The sequence below is a fragment of the Hakea prostrata genome, chromosome 7 (assembly GCF_041222555.1).
Source record: "Hakea prostrata isolate BN-2017 chromosome 7, UWA_Hpros_2, whole genome shotgun sequence".
Taxonomy (NCBI): domain Eukaryota; kingdom Viridiplantae; phylum Streptophyta; class Magnoliopsida; order Proteales; family Proteaceae; genus Hakea; species Hakea prostrata.
Genome location: NC_142606.1, coordinates 13,981,717 through 13,998,668, shown reverse-complemented (window position 1 = coordinate 13,998,668; position 16,952 = coordinate 13,981,717). Strand labels below are relative to the sequence as shown.

At 37.6% G+C, this 16,952-nt stretch overlaps 1 protein-coding gene across 4 annotated transcripts; it reads right to left on the bottom strand.

The window, feature by feature from the left end:
- Window positions 1-190: 190 nt before the first annotated feature.
- Window positions 191-11,371, bottom strand: LOC149009990 (bet1-like SNARE 1-1). 4 transcript variants are annotated; one of them, XM_089161166.1, is made up of 6 exons: window positions 11,310-11,371; window positions 10,727-10,822; window positions 4,367-4,517; window positions 1,486-1,542; window positions 1,345-1,404; window positions 191-1,229 (listed from the first exon to the last, which is right to left on the bottom strand). In XM_089161166.1, the coding sequence occupies exons 2-6, from the start codon at window positions 10,738-10,740 to the stop codon at window positions 1,140-1,142; spliced, it is 372 nt and encodes a 123-aa protein (XP_089017292.1). In that variant the 5' UTR covers window positions 10,741-10,822; window positions 11,310-11,371; the 3' UTR covers window positions 191-1,139. The 4 variants fall into 4 exon arrangements, with proteins under 4 accessions (XP_089017292.1, XP_089017291.1, XP_089017294.1 ...); XM_089161165.1 differs by lacking the exon at window positions 11,310-11,371 and adding an exon at window positions 11,171-11,278; XM_089161168.1 differs by lacking the exon at window positions 11,310-11,371 and adding an exon at window positions 11,207-11,225.
- Between the last annotated feature and the right edge of the window lie 5,581 nt (window positions 11,372-16,952).

The following is a 16,952-nucleotide window of genomic DNA, read 5'->3' as shown; positions in this document are numbered from 1 at the left end:
GCTTGGGATTATTATCGGCTGCTTCAGTGATAACAGGGTTCCAATAAATGATCAAATGTTAAATATATTAGCATATTACCGAGACCAGGGATCGGTTAAATGTTTTACCAAAAAAAAGGATTGGCTAAATGAAAGAATCTTCTTGTAATTAACAACCAAAGCCAACCTTTCTGTTCGCGTACCTGGCGATTTTGTTGGATGCAAGTCTTGAGACATTCGTGGCGACTCGTAGGTCGTAACTCATCCCACACTAGCCAAAGTTCCCAGAATCCCCACTGTTACTAGAACTAGAATAGCAAAAACTCGATCTCGACTCTCCACAATGACACATCTGAGTTCAGCTTCTCCAGAATCCATACAAAAGTGAAGCTCATAAAAACCAGATATACCATTGATCCCTTCTGACGTTTTAGGTACGCTCACGGCAATGAGAATTGAGATGCATATCAAAGTTTCAGTCTTAACAGGTAAAATATTTCAATTGGGTAGTAAAGAGTTCCGCGATACAAGATTAGGGTCCCTTAAAACCAAAACGACGGCAAATATCGATACAAGCTTGAGTCTAGTGTAGACGCCTGCCTTCTGCAATCAGTTTGAGATTTAATGGAAGACAATAACCTTCCACTGATTAACTCCAAGCTGATCAGTATGTTCGATATCCATTCTTTAGTCCTGGTCAGTGCTTGATGCACAACACTTAAAGAAGGTATCATCCAACTCCAATACTCAAACGATGTGATAATCAATTCTGAAGGTTGACAAAAGTGCTCCTTGTCCCAAGACATTATGTGAATGAACAATCATTGAAGGTAAAAAAGGCCAAACAAAGGAAGTATGGTGCCTTTGTTCTGAATCAAAATGAGATGGGAATTCACCATCAGAAAACACACAAAAGGGTAAATAAATTGGGGGAAAAGAGGAGTAAAACAGAGAAAAAGATGCAGAAAACAAGGTACTGAAACCCTTTTCACATACAGTCTGATGCACAGAATGTACTCATGAACTTGCATAGGAGTATATTTTACAGGGGATGTGGTGAACTATTGTTTCTAGTTGGATATTAGATGCACCAAGAAGATTATGGTCCCTCCATTTTAGCAAAGCTAGCAGTTGCACTAAAGTAGATTATGAATCTATGATCATCTAGTCAGATAGTATATTATCAGGAAGATGACAACAAAAGATGCCACAAGTATAAACATTCTCCGGCTTGATTTGGTCTCGAAAACCTACAGCAGTAAAGAGGTCATACTCAATATGAATCGTTCGACATAAAGAGTAAAACAGCAGGAGACATTGTTTTTCAAAAGACAAAAAACAGAGCAAGCAATGTTCTCTGCATACCGACTTGAACCGATCCACAGTTCCAGACAGGATTCCCCTTGATGTATCCATATCATTGCCCTAGATGCAGAAAACAACCCTTATAAGAACAAACATATATACAACCTTCAGTAAACAATAGATGACTTGGTTTAAATTTACCATTCGATCCAGCAAACGGTTATGACTCTCGACCTCCTCATGTATATCTCCTGTCAACTGTTCATATATACAAGACAGCAAAAATCAGTACTTTGAAGCATGTATCCAAAAACACACACACACACAGAGGCTTACCCTTCTTGCATAGGGGAATGTACACTGATTAGACAATAAACCAACAGCTTGGATCTTTCTTACCAACTTAAGTTTACACAAGAATTTGAGTCATGGTACCCATGTGCAATGCAGACGTGCCATAAAATATGGTGAGGAACGAAATGAAGGAAATGTTTATAGGGCAAAAGGTTTTCTGGCAGTGGTCTTTGAATGGGCACCTAGTTTGGTTTCTTGGAGTGGTGATGGGGAATTCCTACCATTGGATATCTAAGTAATGGTGGTTGATTTTCCAAGTGTTAATTTAGACTCAATTCAACAATATACTCTTGCATAATGGATATCCGTAGTGTATTTCAGCTATCCATGATTGGCCTGTGCCGTCTTGCTGTCCCAGACTTTTTTAGGTTATATTATTCCACTTGGTGATTCCGAATGGGCTGAAACTTGACATCTGAAAAGACCCAAAAGGGGACCTTGGGTCTAGTGGTCCATAAATTTTCAGCCTCTTCCAACCTGCCATGTGGCAGGAATAGGTGTCTGCCCAAAGATTTATTTTTCCACCACCATTCACGAAAATTGCATCCTATTTAATAATGGATACAACAAATTTAGGACGATATCTGTATGCAAAATAAGGTTCTAAGTTAAATATCCTAATGACAAGAAACCAATTTGAACTTCAAAACAGGTTCTTGTTGGCCTGGAGAATCTGGATATTATCTGGTTTTCGACATACATGAGATGCAAATTATTCACTGCTGAAAGATGACAACCACCACAACTAAAACAGCTTCTGTTCTTATTTCATAATCCTATTGAGAGCTTGGTTAATCAGGATAAGCCTCATATTCCTAAGCTCTTCCACAGTTCAATTCGGACCCTATCTGTTCCTGGTACCTTGCTTACTTGCATCTTCTTTAAAGTATATTTTACTTACAGGCATCCTAAAATTCTGCTAAAGTCTATGACATGAGTCATGATGGGTAATACAAACTTCCAGGAACACCAGACACTATTACTATTAATGTCTACAGGCAGTAGGCTCTACAAATAATTATTCCATCTTATCTTAGGGCCTTTCTGGTAGCATTTTTCATTTTGTTAGGAAACTACAATAATAATTTTCTGAAAACCATTTTCAACCTAAATGCAGAGATTGTGAGTTTTCAACTCTCAACCAGAGCCCCTCAGGTATTTCATCTATTACGTGTTCAGGGAAAGACAGAAAAAAAAAGAGAGAAATAAACCCTGCCAAATCGGTTGAGACCATTTTTGGGGTTGGATATGTGAATCAGACAACTGACATCAAACTTGCCTCAAGGTATTTGGTTGGTTATGATTCTCCTACAAAATATAAACAGGGATACGGATACATGGTGAAGTATATCCAACAGATGATTGGTTTTTGAAGCACTACTGGCTGTCATCAAACCTGCAGGACAAACTGATCTCAAAACTGACAAGTACATGAGTTACCCCACCGCAGACATCATAAATCATCTAGGACTCTATAATTTAAGTTTGACAGTATGATAGGATACCATGTTGAGGGTGTAGGAATGGGGTAGTGGTAGGTTATCAAAATAACCCATGTGGGAGGCATGTATAGAAAGAAGACTTGTTAGGATTGTTGAGGCCATATTATGTTGTAGGAGGTAAGGGGAAAGGGGGGAATGAATTCAGTTTTGGGGCAAGCTTGCTTGCAGTGAGTGAACTGGTTTAGTAGCAGTAGCAGTCATAGGATTACGTAAGGGTCTAGATGCCTGTAATGGAATTTACAGATTGTTAAGGGAATTCATATGCATTTGATTGCCTATATAGCTGCATGCTCCATTGTTCATTGTTCGTTACTTGTTCCATTTCTGTTTAACAATTTCAGTTGGGTTGAGTCAGTAAAATTGCATCGGTGAGGAGGGAATCAGTGCCAGAATTATCAGTGCAGCAGTAGGAGGTTGTCGGAGGCTACAGGGATAATACCAGGATCTTATCCCAGTACCTATGAGAAACAGAATGTTGTCAAACCCGCAGGACACAGCGAAGTCAAAACTGATGAGAGTAGATAGAAATGATCTACTACAGACCAGGCAGAGTTCCCTAAGTTGATCAACTAGATCTCCAAGCTGCAAACTCTGTTCTTTAGTGGTGTTTTTGACATAGGCTTTACCATCCCCATCAAAGATGTTTTTCACTCCAAGATCTAGCAATGGCTGGGCTCAAGATGTGATGCACAAAGGAGGAGAAGGATGGCCAGGCTCCAGATGTGATGCAAAGACAAGGAAGAAGAAGAAAGGATATGGTGGAGGATATGTTTCTAATAGCAAGATCAAAGGATTGTTCTGACTCCCCCCCCCAAACCAAAAAAAAAAAGAAAAAGAGGAAGAGATTGGTCACATGAGCATTGCCCATTAAAGTATCCGCAAGGATAAATGGCTATTGACCCATTATGCTTTTATTTATTTATTATTCTTTTGATCAAGTTATTAAATAGAAACAGGGTCCATAAATGAAATCAAACACCAGCTAATACGTTTTGTGTCAAAAACAGATGATACCAAAAGACCCTTGTTAGTACTTTACCATCTTGAATTCATAAAAGACCACTGCATACAAAAATAAACAAATATATACAGTTCAAAGAAGAAAATTTCACCATGAATCAAGATGCAAATCACATATTATGGAACAATTTGAACATTTCCTGCCAAAGTCAAGAAGAAAAGCCATAAATATATAATTAGTAGTATAAAAAAAATTGATTATTTACTCTCTTCAGTAGATTGACTCTGTCTTGCAATCCATCAACAGCTCTATCATTGTCATGTTCATCAATTTCATGGGAAGAGTATGATGAGGAGGCTCTGATCCCACCCTCCTCAATGCCATCAAAAGTAGCAGTTCTGTGGTTACGCAAGTCCCTGCAAGCCAAGACATAAAAATGAGTCATGGAAACAATGACCATTAAAATTGACAAGACAAATTATATGTTTCAGAACAACATGATTTAAGTAGACATTCCTCTGACAGAAGAGAGAGTATGTGGGACTAAAAAGATGGATGAGCAATTCATAGTTACTCTTACCATGAGCCGGAGAAATTAAAAGAATACCGATTTCGATTGAAGCAGGTCAATCAACGGAATGGACAAATTTGGCATTAAAACATTCAGTTGTAACCCCATCCATGTTTTCCAGACAGCATTTATATGCAAGGGAACTGCAGAAGAAAAGAAACAAAAGAAGATTTAACATAGTTTTGGATTGGTAGGTGACTAACTAGAAGCCAGTAAAGGGAGAGCGTCAAGGTTAGATGGTAGAGTTTAGGTTAGTTGATGAAGGGGTGAAGGTTACATCAAGTCTTGATCGTGGGAAGTAAGATAAAAAATGAACTGGCATAAGAGTCCGGGTTCTGGAATTTTGGAAAGAGGAAGATGGGGGAATATGCAGTCTAGAGTGTGACCTGTTAGGAGTTATGACAGCAACCAGGATTGAAGTGTTCATTAATATTGAAATTCGTGTTTGGTGATTGTCCTGCTCATAATTTGATATCAAAGACTTAAAAAAAGGGTCCAACGCTGAAAAACAAATGCCTAACCCTATCCTAAATGTATTAGGTAATGTAAACTGCCTAGTAAACTGTTATAGATTCAAAATAAAGTATTAGTCCAGCCCCACAAAAACACTTAATAGAAGTTACTCACATAAATCATTAAACCACTGATTGAACTGGTTAAATTAAGAACAAAAACACCCCAATAAAACTAAATATGGAACTAAAACATCTAATCCTGTATGCAATTCGATTATCAATTTTAGGACCATAAAAATAGCCTCTTAAAAAAAGCCACGGAAGCGAAGGCCTAGCATGCATAAATACAACCCTAGATTCATTCCTGAGCAAAGAAACCCCACTGTAGTGATAATTCTGCATCAGAACTTTTCCAATATTTTTTCACAAGGATATTGAAAATAGAGCTGAGATATTTATCCTCTACTGTAAGTTTTCCAATTCTTTAATAGAAAAACTTTATGGGAATGAGTTAATTACACCTTAGAGGAGTGATTTGCAACAATATCAAGGCCATAAGAAATTTTAACAGCCTCAAAAAGCATGGAGCTCAATGCAAGCTTAATTTATAATTAAACAATGCAGATTAAGATAATGAAATTTCTGCTTCTTGATTTATAAGAATAATGTTGAAGAATTTCACAACAGATGATGGGTTTGAAAGAGATGTAGTTAAAGTACATCATTAATACTTATTATGACAGTACTTAGTTATGAGGTTTTGTCAAGTGTTTTTACTTGTAAACATGAGGCCCAAATTCTCAGGTCCACAAGGGTACACGTATTCAGTCTATAACTAAAGTTACTTAGTAATGGAAAAATTTTGGGTGAATAAATAATACTCACTGAAAAGGAGAAGGAGAAACGAGGTTCCATGGAAAGGGGAAGAAAAATTACACACAACCTAAGCGCATCCCCAAAGAGAGGAGAGGAACTTAACCTGACACAACAGTCTGCCTCTTCTTTGGGGAATCTACATGACTAGAGAAAACCACTGCAAACTTGCTCTTGATATCATAGGATATGGAATCCCAGATTTTCTGAAAAAATCTGAAGTTGGAGGATCAAATTCTGAGATTGTGCTCTATCCATGAGTGGTTGATAGTGGCACCAAAAGCTAGCTTGCCTACAAAATCAAGCGGAGTTTTGCCAGCAATGATAGCCATAAGGTTGAAACAATCCTAAAATCCTCTAGATAGGATCCCAAGTGTAAACCCCTTCCAATAAGAACTGCAAATTGTTATGAGACGTTAAACTTCTCAGGATGACACTAAACTATAGGAAATAAAAGTTAAGAGGAAGGACAAGAACCTAAAAAAATCAGGAATAATCCAATTAACATTTGACGGTTTGGGACAAATTTAAACAACATCAATCTCACGATTAGAGATCCCAAAAAACAACAAAATTCAAATTAAACTCAATCAAGAAAATGGATTCGTTTCGCATTTGGGAAGACTATAAGACTAGAGAAGGCTAGTAAAACCACCAAGATTATAAATTAGATGGTTAGATATAAATTAAGACAGTCAGTAATTCCAAGATCCCAAATTTGCAGGTTTGAAGTAATTATTTTATGGCAGACAAATACAGAGGACTCTGTTGTACCCTAGTGGAGGCATTTAATATCCAAAATTTCTCAACAGACAAGCAAAGGGGTTGGGAATAATCACAACTTAACCACATGCTGAACGCACAATGAAAACAGTGCACCTGAAAGTTTGGCAAACCAGAAAGAACACTTATCTGAATTCAATAGGGTAGTTTGTTGGAACAAAAGGCAATTGAATCTGTTGAATGCAGTGACTGAACTCCATCTAGAAGCAACAATAGTTGATCAGATATCAGACCAGACATAGGTTGCACTAGAAAAAGAGAAAGAAGAAGAAATTAGGAGCAGTTGATCTCTCTCAGGTCTGGGTCTCTCACCCATTCACAATTCTTTTGCAGCAATGTGATTTCAATATGTCTGACTACAGTACCTTACACTGTGCTTATAAAAAATAAAAAAGTATATCCAAACTATGAAAATCCCACTCCTATCATGCATATGAGTACTCAGAACCTTATTGAAATTAGAATCCAACTAACAACTATATCTCTAGACTCTAATTGTACTAGGAAAGTAATACTAAATACAGAACCACTAAGTAGCTCTTGCTGAATCAACACAGCGCAGCTGGCTGTTGCCTCCCTGCTGTCTTCCTGGCAACAGTAGTGCAGTCAGAACCGTGCTGAAATTAGAATAAAAAAGTATATCCAAACTATGAAAATCCCACTCCTATCATGCTATAGTCTCGAACCTTGCTGAAATTAGAATCCAACTACAACTATATCTCTGACTCTATTGTCTGGAAGTATCTCAACCACTGTGCTCTTGCTGAATCCACAGCACAGCTGGCTGTTGCCTCCCTGCTGTGTTCCTGCAACAGTAGTGCAGTACAGCATGCTTATCCACATCAGGTAAAGGACATGACCACCAAAATCTATTTCCTCCAAATTGCAGATCCATTTCCTCAATTAGTAGTTACTTATTCTATTAGAACCTGTTTGAAGTGTTCAAAGATTGCTCAAACATTACTTTGATTTTTCAATTTTTCATATACAGATGTAACCCCTGAATAGGCTACTCAACTCACTAAGATTTATTCTGAAAGAGGGCGATGAGTTATAAATCCACACAAGAATAGGGTTCCGCAAACCAACCACATGCCAGAATTCATCCAAGAAAAAAAGAAACCACATGCTAGAATCAAAGACAAAGGAAATACGCCAAATTCAAGGAAAGCCAATATAAATAAAATCAAAGACTTAGGATGTGAATGAAAGCTTTAAAAAATACAAATAAAATATACAAGAATAACATACAGAAAAAACCAACAAGAGCTGATAGAGTTCCAGTGCAACAAGTAATCTTAAAAAAGAAGTAATGCCAACGAGAAATTTAAGAAGACTGATACAAGAGCAGTAAGGCCAAAGGCTAACACAACTTAATGTTTTGATGCCATGTGAGAATACCAAAGCACTAGAACTAGTAGGCAATGCAGAAGAATAGAAAATGAAAAAGATAGAGAAGGCAATAGAAAGAGAGAAAGCTGCCCACAGCTGAAATGTGAACAGGATGCTCAACCATGGGCCACTAATCTTATACTAATAATAAACGGGTGCAAGTACATAACCAATTGAAGAAAAGAATGAACAGTATCCATACCCCTCTATCTAACACTAAGAAAAGCAAATTGAAAATGGTATCATGGTAGCTTGAGACCAACAGAGGCTAATTCTTAATAGTTGCCATTATGTTTCCTCATAGCACAAGGACTTCATTGACACTACCTATTCTGTAATCAGAATAGCTTGTTCCACGAGTAGGATAGATAATTTTGATTCAAATATTGGGTCATTCTGATATCATAAGTTAGAAATCTTCCCTATTTTCTAGTTCTATTTATCTGTTTTTGGTATAACTCTTACCATTCTGCTAAATTTTCTGGTTGGATGCTGAATTACACAAAGAATAAGAAATACTTTTCAGGTTCCTCCGTTTGCAACCGGATTGGTAAGCTAGTCTTCTATGCGCAATCTTAGAAGATGGACTTCCAAATCTCGCTCTTTAGACATGATTTAAAATACCATCTGTTTTGATGTTTCTACTAGGCTCATTTCTATCCTCCATCCCCTAGTTGATGATACCCCAAGGAATAGGCTCATTGTTGTCTCCTGGGGTCTTAGCTCCTCTTTCTGGTCTCCTTCTTAAAGGCTGCCCCCCCCCCTCTTTCATCCATGGTACTTTCTTGGCTTTTAATTTAATTATTTATTCACCAAAAAAAAATATAATTTTTTTTTTTATATTTTTTATATATATATATATATATATATATATATATATATATATATATATATATATATATATATATATATATATATTCTATTCATCAGCTAGATATCATAACTCCTTAATTATGACACACAGATGTTCACATTCTAAACAACCAACACACTGGGAGAGTTTTTGGGACATATTCTATGAGTAAAACAGTACAGTACAGTACACTAATTTTATCAACAGCAGCAAATAAATAATCTATAGCAGAGAAGCACTTATTCACAAGAATATCCTCCGAAACAAATTATGCAGTCTATACGTGTAAGTCATGGTAAAAAATTCGAGGGAAACTCAAGTTTCGACCAGGTGAAAATGGGAAACTTAGGTGGAAACTTGGGAAATTTTGAGAGAGGACTTTCCGACAAATTTCGACATCAAGTTTTGACATTTTAGGTATTTTGGGGTGGATCCGTATTTAAGCTAATTAGAGTATAAAGATACATTTGTTGTATTTGCTAAAATTAATGTGATATGTCATTCATGTACATACATCATGTGGTTGTCCAAAGTACATTTAAACTTAACTACTTAACCTACTTCATATATATTTCTACTTCAAATAGTTGACAATGGGAATACACTTGCGTGAGGGTGCTGGTGGTTCTCCGTGGTGGTGTCTTGCCCGTACATCCTCTCCTCCAACCAACATGCTCCCATGACTTTTTGCTTTGGTTGTCGTTAATCAACTTGTAATTTTATGAGTCGATCATCATTCTTGTACCACTGGGATCGCACTTTGGTAGGGGTCGTGGGGGGGTATTTGTCGTGGGTTTGGGGAACATGAAATACAATTGGGGTTAGGGGTTTACAAGAAGTCTCGTTCCACAAATTTCCCGGGTTTCCGTTTGGGTTTTTTCTCTGCGGGTCCCGGGTTGCCAGTTTCGCGGTTTCAGGTTCGGTTCGTGTTTCGGTCTCCGGCTGGTTTTCGGTCCTCTGAGTTTCTTTCGCATTTTCCTGGTTTCGGTGGTTCGGTTTCGGTTTTGTTCTATGCACATTGAATTCAGAATCTTGCTTTGAACTAAGTTGTGCAGTCTGCACAAATAAGCAAGCATATTATTCAAATCCTCTTTGAGCTAAGTTATGCAGTCTCCAAAAATAACCAGTTATTATTCAAAATACTCTTTGAACTAAATCATGCAGACTGCACAAATAACAAAACATATTATTCAAAAGTACTCTGGAACTAAGTTATCTTCAAATATGTACTCTGTGAACTAAGTTATCTTCAAATATCAGTGAATCAACCAGGAAAGCCACAGTGAGTAGTGAACCAAATGAACCAATAAGGCTACCAAAAACATTTTGTATTAAAAAAGAAAAAAGAACAACTGTTTGTTTTAGTTTTTTACTGTACACAGATGCGGAAGATTTTACCAATAAAAGAACAAAAAATACAAGTCATATGTAAGGAATGCGGCAAGAAATTCTAACCACGTGGGGGAAAAGGAGACAAAGAAACATTAAAATTTCTATATCTTCTTATTTCAGATAATTTAGCCGGAATTACAAATCCTATACGAATTATTACTTCGACTTATTCAACACGAAATTACAAATCTACTAAAGAGTTGCGGAATGGAAACGAATTAGCTTAATCAAAATCAAACTGAATAACCAACCAAAAAAAAAAAGAGCAGAAGATTGAATGACAAAAGGAAAGCAACTGAGGCAAACCTCCTGGGCGTCATGGCTCGCAAGGTTTAGACTTCTTTGATCTTTCTTCCCCTTCTCGAAAAAAGTAAGACAGACTATCGGCAGTATTTGGTCCCCCTGCCAAGAATTTCAACAAAATACCTAGCATGAGCGAGTCGGTAAGAAATGAACAAAGAAACGATATAGCAACCAAAAATGGCTACAAATTCGATCTAATCGAACAAGAACCTGACAGCAAACTTGGCTCAAAGCATGGAAAAAACATTACTAAAATTTGAAAAATTCAGCAAAATGCAGGACGAAAAACTCTATGAAGCAATCAGCTCGAAAGAAAGGCAAGAACCAAATGACGGAAAAAACAAATTTGAAATCAAACACTAAGCAGAAAACTGCCCGCAAGGTGATAAAAAAGGAGAAATCTCATAAACAAAGACGTGAAACTTCAAATTCCAGATGCAGATCAACCTGTTTAAACATAAATGAAATCGATTAAAATATCACCATCATAAGCTTTACACAAATCTCTCCAACGAAAGATTTCGAGATCAAAAGAATTCAGTTCAGACCGGAATACGAACCGAACGCTAAGAAAAACGGAACGTACTTTTGCCGGCCGGAAGCTGACTAGAATTACGAAAGCAAAACTAGATGGCGACGGAATACTTCCTGATTTTTACATGGGAGACGTGTACGGCGCGCGTTAAATAATCTAATTAGTAGGGCCCAACTATGAATTGAGACGGAAATCGAGGTGCGCCGTGCGTGCATGCTGGCCCGATAAACTAAACAAAAAAAAACTATAAATTGAGATGTAAGGTCAGTTTGTATATGGGTCAACCCCAGGATATGAACCCAGGCTACGTAAAGCCCTTGGCCCATCTACAACGTATAAGAAGAAAAAAAAGGATGCCAAATATTGGAGTTTGCCTCTATGTTTGGTGCCATGTAATACTGATGCCATTGCTTGTAAAACCTCCTTGATTCAATAAATTATTTTCTATCGAAGAAATATAAAAGAAAAAAAGGTATAACAGTGAATTCATGATAGGAATCTCTAATTTCTCTTTCAAAATTTGGGATTTTTTTTTTCTTTTCTCATGCTGTCTTCCAAACATAACCTAACAAAAGAGAGCTCTATGGAAAGAAACATCGCAAGTGAAGATTTAACCAGGCAACCCAAAAATGTATTTCTCCCTTTTATGGTACCACTGTTAAAAATCAGTGATTTAAACAATTTCATTATCACAAATGAGATGCTTGATTTTGCTTAGATATTAGAAAAGATCCCAAGGTTTTACCAAAAAAATAAAAGATCCCAAGGTAGTCCACTTTTATTAAGACACTGGACCCCTTGGCTCTTCAAGTTAGCCACCACAGACCACAGAATGTGTTCTCTATACTTGTTGATGCTACATAGATTTCATGATTTTGGATTAGGTGGTGACTTGGTGTATCATTTGAGGTCTAGGTTCTTCCTTCATGGCTGCAAGAAGCTCATGCACACTAGGTTTTTTTGCTCTCTCCTTGGAGGCAGAGACCATCTCTAACTCTTAGCCTCGACCTTTAAGATTATTTCATTTTTCAGGATCGCTTCTTCGTGGTTGCTTCCTTAAGCAATGCTCCAGCAACTTTGGACATCTCTTGATGTCATCGAAGTCATCCAAAGCATCTGTTTTTCAGCTAAAAATCGTTTAAAACTCCAAATTAGCAGCACTTGGTGGATCAAACCACCGAATTTTATTGATAATCCTTCCATTGTTGAGTTGAGGAGGTTAATTATCCTCAAAGGCTTTTGATTAATGAAAATTTTTCCCTTCAAAAAAATAAAACAAAACCATACCAGTTAGCCTTTCAAATAACACTACCTATGATGCGTCATGAGACTCATGACTGAACCGCCAAAGATGAAATTCTTTGCTCAGGTCCGAAAAGGCTTGCCAATGGGTTTCACTTGAAGGGACTGGTACAGGCATTGTAGGAAGCATAAATGCAAGGGTGGCAGAAATAGCATATAATTATTCTCCACGTACAGGCGCAAAACCTGATCTCATCTTATAACTCTACTACGAGAGATTTACATACAAGAGTAAGTATCCAATCATCCTTCATAGTCTAAGCTAAGAAAGTCAATCTACCAAACGAATATATAGAATTGACAAAATTAGTATTTAGTGTTTTTAATAAATTGATTGATACAAACAATTAAATAGAAAAGGATCTTGGAGGATTTGAACCACCACCTCTTTGAATAAGAGAGTCATACTCAATATCCAAGTGTTCTACCAATTGAGCTAAAGACCCACAGAGTGAATATCGTCTATCATAATGTTCATGACTGCAAAAGTGCTGATTTACCAGGTATAGTACTGCAGAAATAAGAACAAAGATATATGCATGTGAATGTCTATGTTAGAGTTTTGCACAGGTCATTTGCAATTACCCCCCATTAATTGAAACTGGGTACAGAGATAGAGTTTCTATATTGATAAAGACTAAGAAACATGACTTGTCATATTTGGTCTTTGTAGAATGAATACAAAGCAGATTAACTCCAAGAAAAAAGAGAGAGAGAGAATATAAGCCCAAGACTAATTGCTTCGCAACACATGTATCAGGCAATCCTAATGTTTTGCTGCCTTCCGCACGCTTGGGCAAATAAAACAAGAATTTCAAACAAATGAACCCAGTGCATATGGTGAATACTGCACAGATTCATGTTCCAGCAGCTCTTAGAATATAAGGTGCGCAACTGCAAGTACTTGCGACATCAACAATAATACAAAGAAATACTAGTTTGTTACAGGTAAAGCCGGAGTCTGAACTCCAACGCACTGGTCTCTTCTTTAAGGGTAACCTACTGCCTATGGATAAGATACGGTATGAGACATTATAAAGACCCTACTGCATATTTAAATAACTCCAACTCGTCAAAGTAAGTAGATGAAAATTTGAAAACTAGATCACTTGCACACCAACAAAGAAGGGAATGGATAAAATAGAGAACAATATGCCTGTATCTCATTCCACTGGCCTAGTTTCTTCTCTACATTTTTATTTAATAACAAATACTACAAAGATGAATATCTCACAAGGGCTTTAACATCTAGTCCACCCCAAGGAAGATTGGTTCAGTCCGTTGCAGATAAGACTTCTGAAACCACTCCAAGGCTCCTTCCTCTTATAACCGGATATGCTGTGAGCCTGTGACTCCTGCGATTTTCAATAAGATTTTTAATCTTACATTATTGAGAGAGAAGGAAGAAAAGAAGAAGAAAAAAACCCAAAAAAAGTCTTTAACATGGTTCCAACTTGATCATACGATCAAATAAAAATGTCGACAAACACTTTTGGACGTCATTTATCAAACTGGTTCAAAAATTGCGCCATCCCTCCTGCAAACCGTGGTTTTAATCGTGAAGAAGCAGGGAAGGCGCTTTTTTCCGATGTAATATTGTTCTCACCTTGCTTTAAAATAAAAAACCATTGCTTTAGGAATTAATGAGACCCGTGAATATTTTTTTTGAGCCACAGAGTATACGCTCAACAAAACATCTTGCATATACTAACACAAAAATAAGGACCCAGAATTCCCCAAAATCCAAAGGAAAATAAAAATCTGCCCTATCAGAAGCAAACTCCACCAGAAAATTTCTCCCTTTCGTGGAAGCCTCTTCTTAAAACCATCTCATTTTGACAACGCAACCAGAGTCTTGATATGTTCGGTTTTATTGGACATCACAAGGATAAGAAGGGGGTTGGATGATGTTCAAAGTAGATATATCTGAATTAGGATCGGTTACAGAAAACTTCAATCCACAGGTTAACTCAGCAAAACCAAAACCAAAACCACATCATAACCAACAGCTCATGGAGAACAATATGATGTACTAGTGGTAGATAATTGTATCGACGAATACAAGTGAAATTAAACGATATATGATGTATAAAGTGCATAAATAATAAAGAATAGCATGCAACATGACAACAATTTAAGAACACCGGTAGATTAAGCAAAAGCATTATGGAGGCTGCATTTGGAAAGACGATACAAAAAAAATCTTTGGGTCGCAATAATCAGGTTACATTGCTTTGCTGTATCAAAGGGGTAACTTAACAGAGGTGCCAAATTCTATTATATGCCAATAGGCGGGGAGTAAACTAATCCTTTTCTTGTTGGATGTCAGGCTGTGTTCCGTAGCTGGGGCAGTCTCATTAAAGTTATCTAATGGGTACCAACTCCCAGATGGGTCTTTTTTGCTCTGTTAAAGAGAAAGTAGATGATTTAATTGCCTCATAAATGCAAACTTCAAGCAACGGCTCTCTGGCCTAAAGCTGGCAACCAGATAACAAGAACAAGACTTACAAGTTGAAACCATCAACCACTACAACTTAAATTGGAAGACGACCTCTGCCCTTTTGGAGAGTATATCCAGCCCAGCCTTGACAAAACCATGACGAACCAAAATTAACAAGTAATCGGACAAAATATAACGGGCAAGTTTGGAGTGCCTGAGTGCCCAAAATATTGTAATTGAAACAAAATTAGAGAATATGAGTATGGCAATACTATTAAAAGAGAACTGAAATTTCCAGCAATGTCACCTTTGAAATTCCTATCCAGCCATGAGCGACAAAACAAAGCATCCTCCGTGCAACGAAGAGCCTCAACGCCATCGCGTTAATCTGCGCGCAGCAATACTCAACTTCCGCTGTTGAATCTCATAGAATGAAGAAGGTAGGTAGAAGTAGAACCAACATCCCTAAGACTGTTGAGTTCGTCCACAAGACACCAATTACCAGCAGGATCATTGCACGCATATTTACAAAGCATTTCACAGCCTAGACTATAATTCCTTACAATCTTTGCAGCAAAAACAAAACCACCCTCCCATACGATGTAGTTGGTACAGCAAATCACGATTCACGCCTAATTCCTCGGTTTTTCTTCGATGGATGCAACAGAAATATTCACCAATTTTCAATCGAAGATTTTAATATTTCCATGGAAGTCCAGTGAATGTTAGGAACTACTGTTTTCATTTTTATATGAGACAGGAACTACGAGTTCATGGTCATCTATCTTAAAACGATAGAGTTGTGTTTATAATATTTTGATCGATAGTGATGCAGCTAATGAATCGATTGACAAATATGTTGAATACTGAATAAATTAGAAGGAATGGAATTAACGTTCGCGAATGTACCTTCTGGATTTGGAATGCGTCAAGTTTGTATACCTTGGTCGCTTCTGTTGGTAGATTAGTGTGTTTAGGGTTCTCAAGTAACGTCAAAATCGATGGAGAAGCAACTCAGGGTGAAACGCTGGAGAAACAAACGAACACACAGCACCGACGCAACAGCGGGGAGATCCCGGGCAAAAACCCGTGCGATCTCCCCATAAAACCCACAAAAGATGATTTTTTTCATTAACTTTTGTGACCTGCCATGCAAGCGCACCTGACATGGCAAAGGTCTGATGATACAGAAGCTTCGATACATATCCCTTGGATGTCTCGGGCCTTGTAACGATCTCCTCTCCAACATATCACTGTAAATAACACACCGATCCCTCACCTTTCTCATCTCCATCTTCTTCCAGCAACCAATATCATCAAGCTTCTATTATCTGCAATCGCACCATAAACAAGCAGTTCCAAGAAACTCCTTCATAACTAACCGCCCTCTCTAACCGAAGATTTCATAAAATCGCGCGCGCTTTGTCTCCGTAACGAGAAATCGATGAAGAAAACGTGTCATCTTCGGGTAAAAGCAGAACCTGCAAAAGCAAAATTCGAGAAGGGCAAACAAAATCGACCATAAATACGTTAGATAGAAAAAACAAACCATAAACGGATCTGACTGGCGCTCGCCTCAATTCGACCTCGACGAAATCACTCTTCGAAGCTTCATCCGCTGGATCGACTACTACGCGGATGGAATCGAAAGCTGAAACACATAGGAGACACAACCAATCCAGAGATGCGAAAGACGTTACAGAGCCAATCTATAAGAAGAGAAAGGAGGTGAAGAACACACTTAGGAAAAAATCACATCGAGTGAATGAGAGATGGAAACAAGGAATGAAAACCCCAGTTTATAGAGACACAGGCTGTTAGCGATCATTCCAAAGATGTGACCAGAATAAATCTTGACCATAAAGAAAGGCGGTAATCAAAATCGACGATGTGAAATCATTCTTAACAAACAATCTATCTATTCCAAAGAAATCACCGCCTATTCTCAGCCG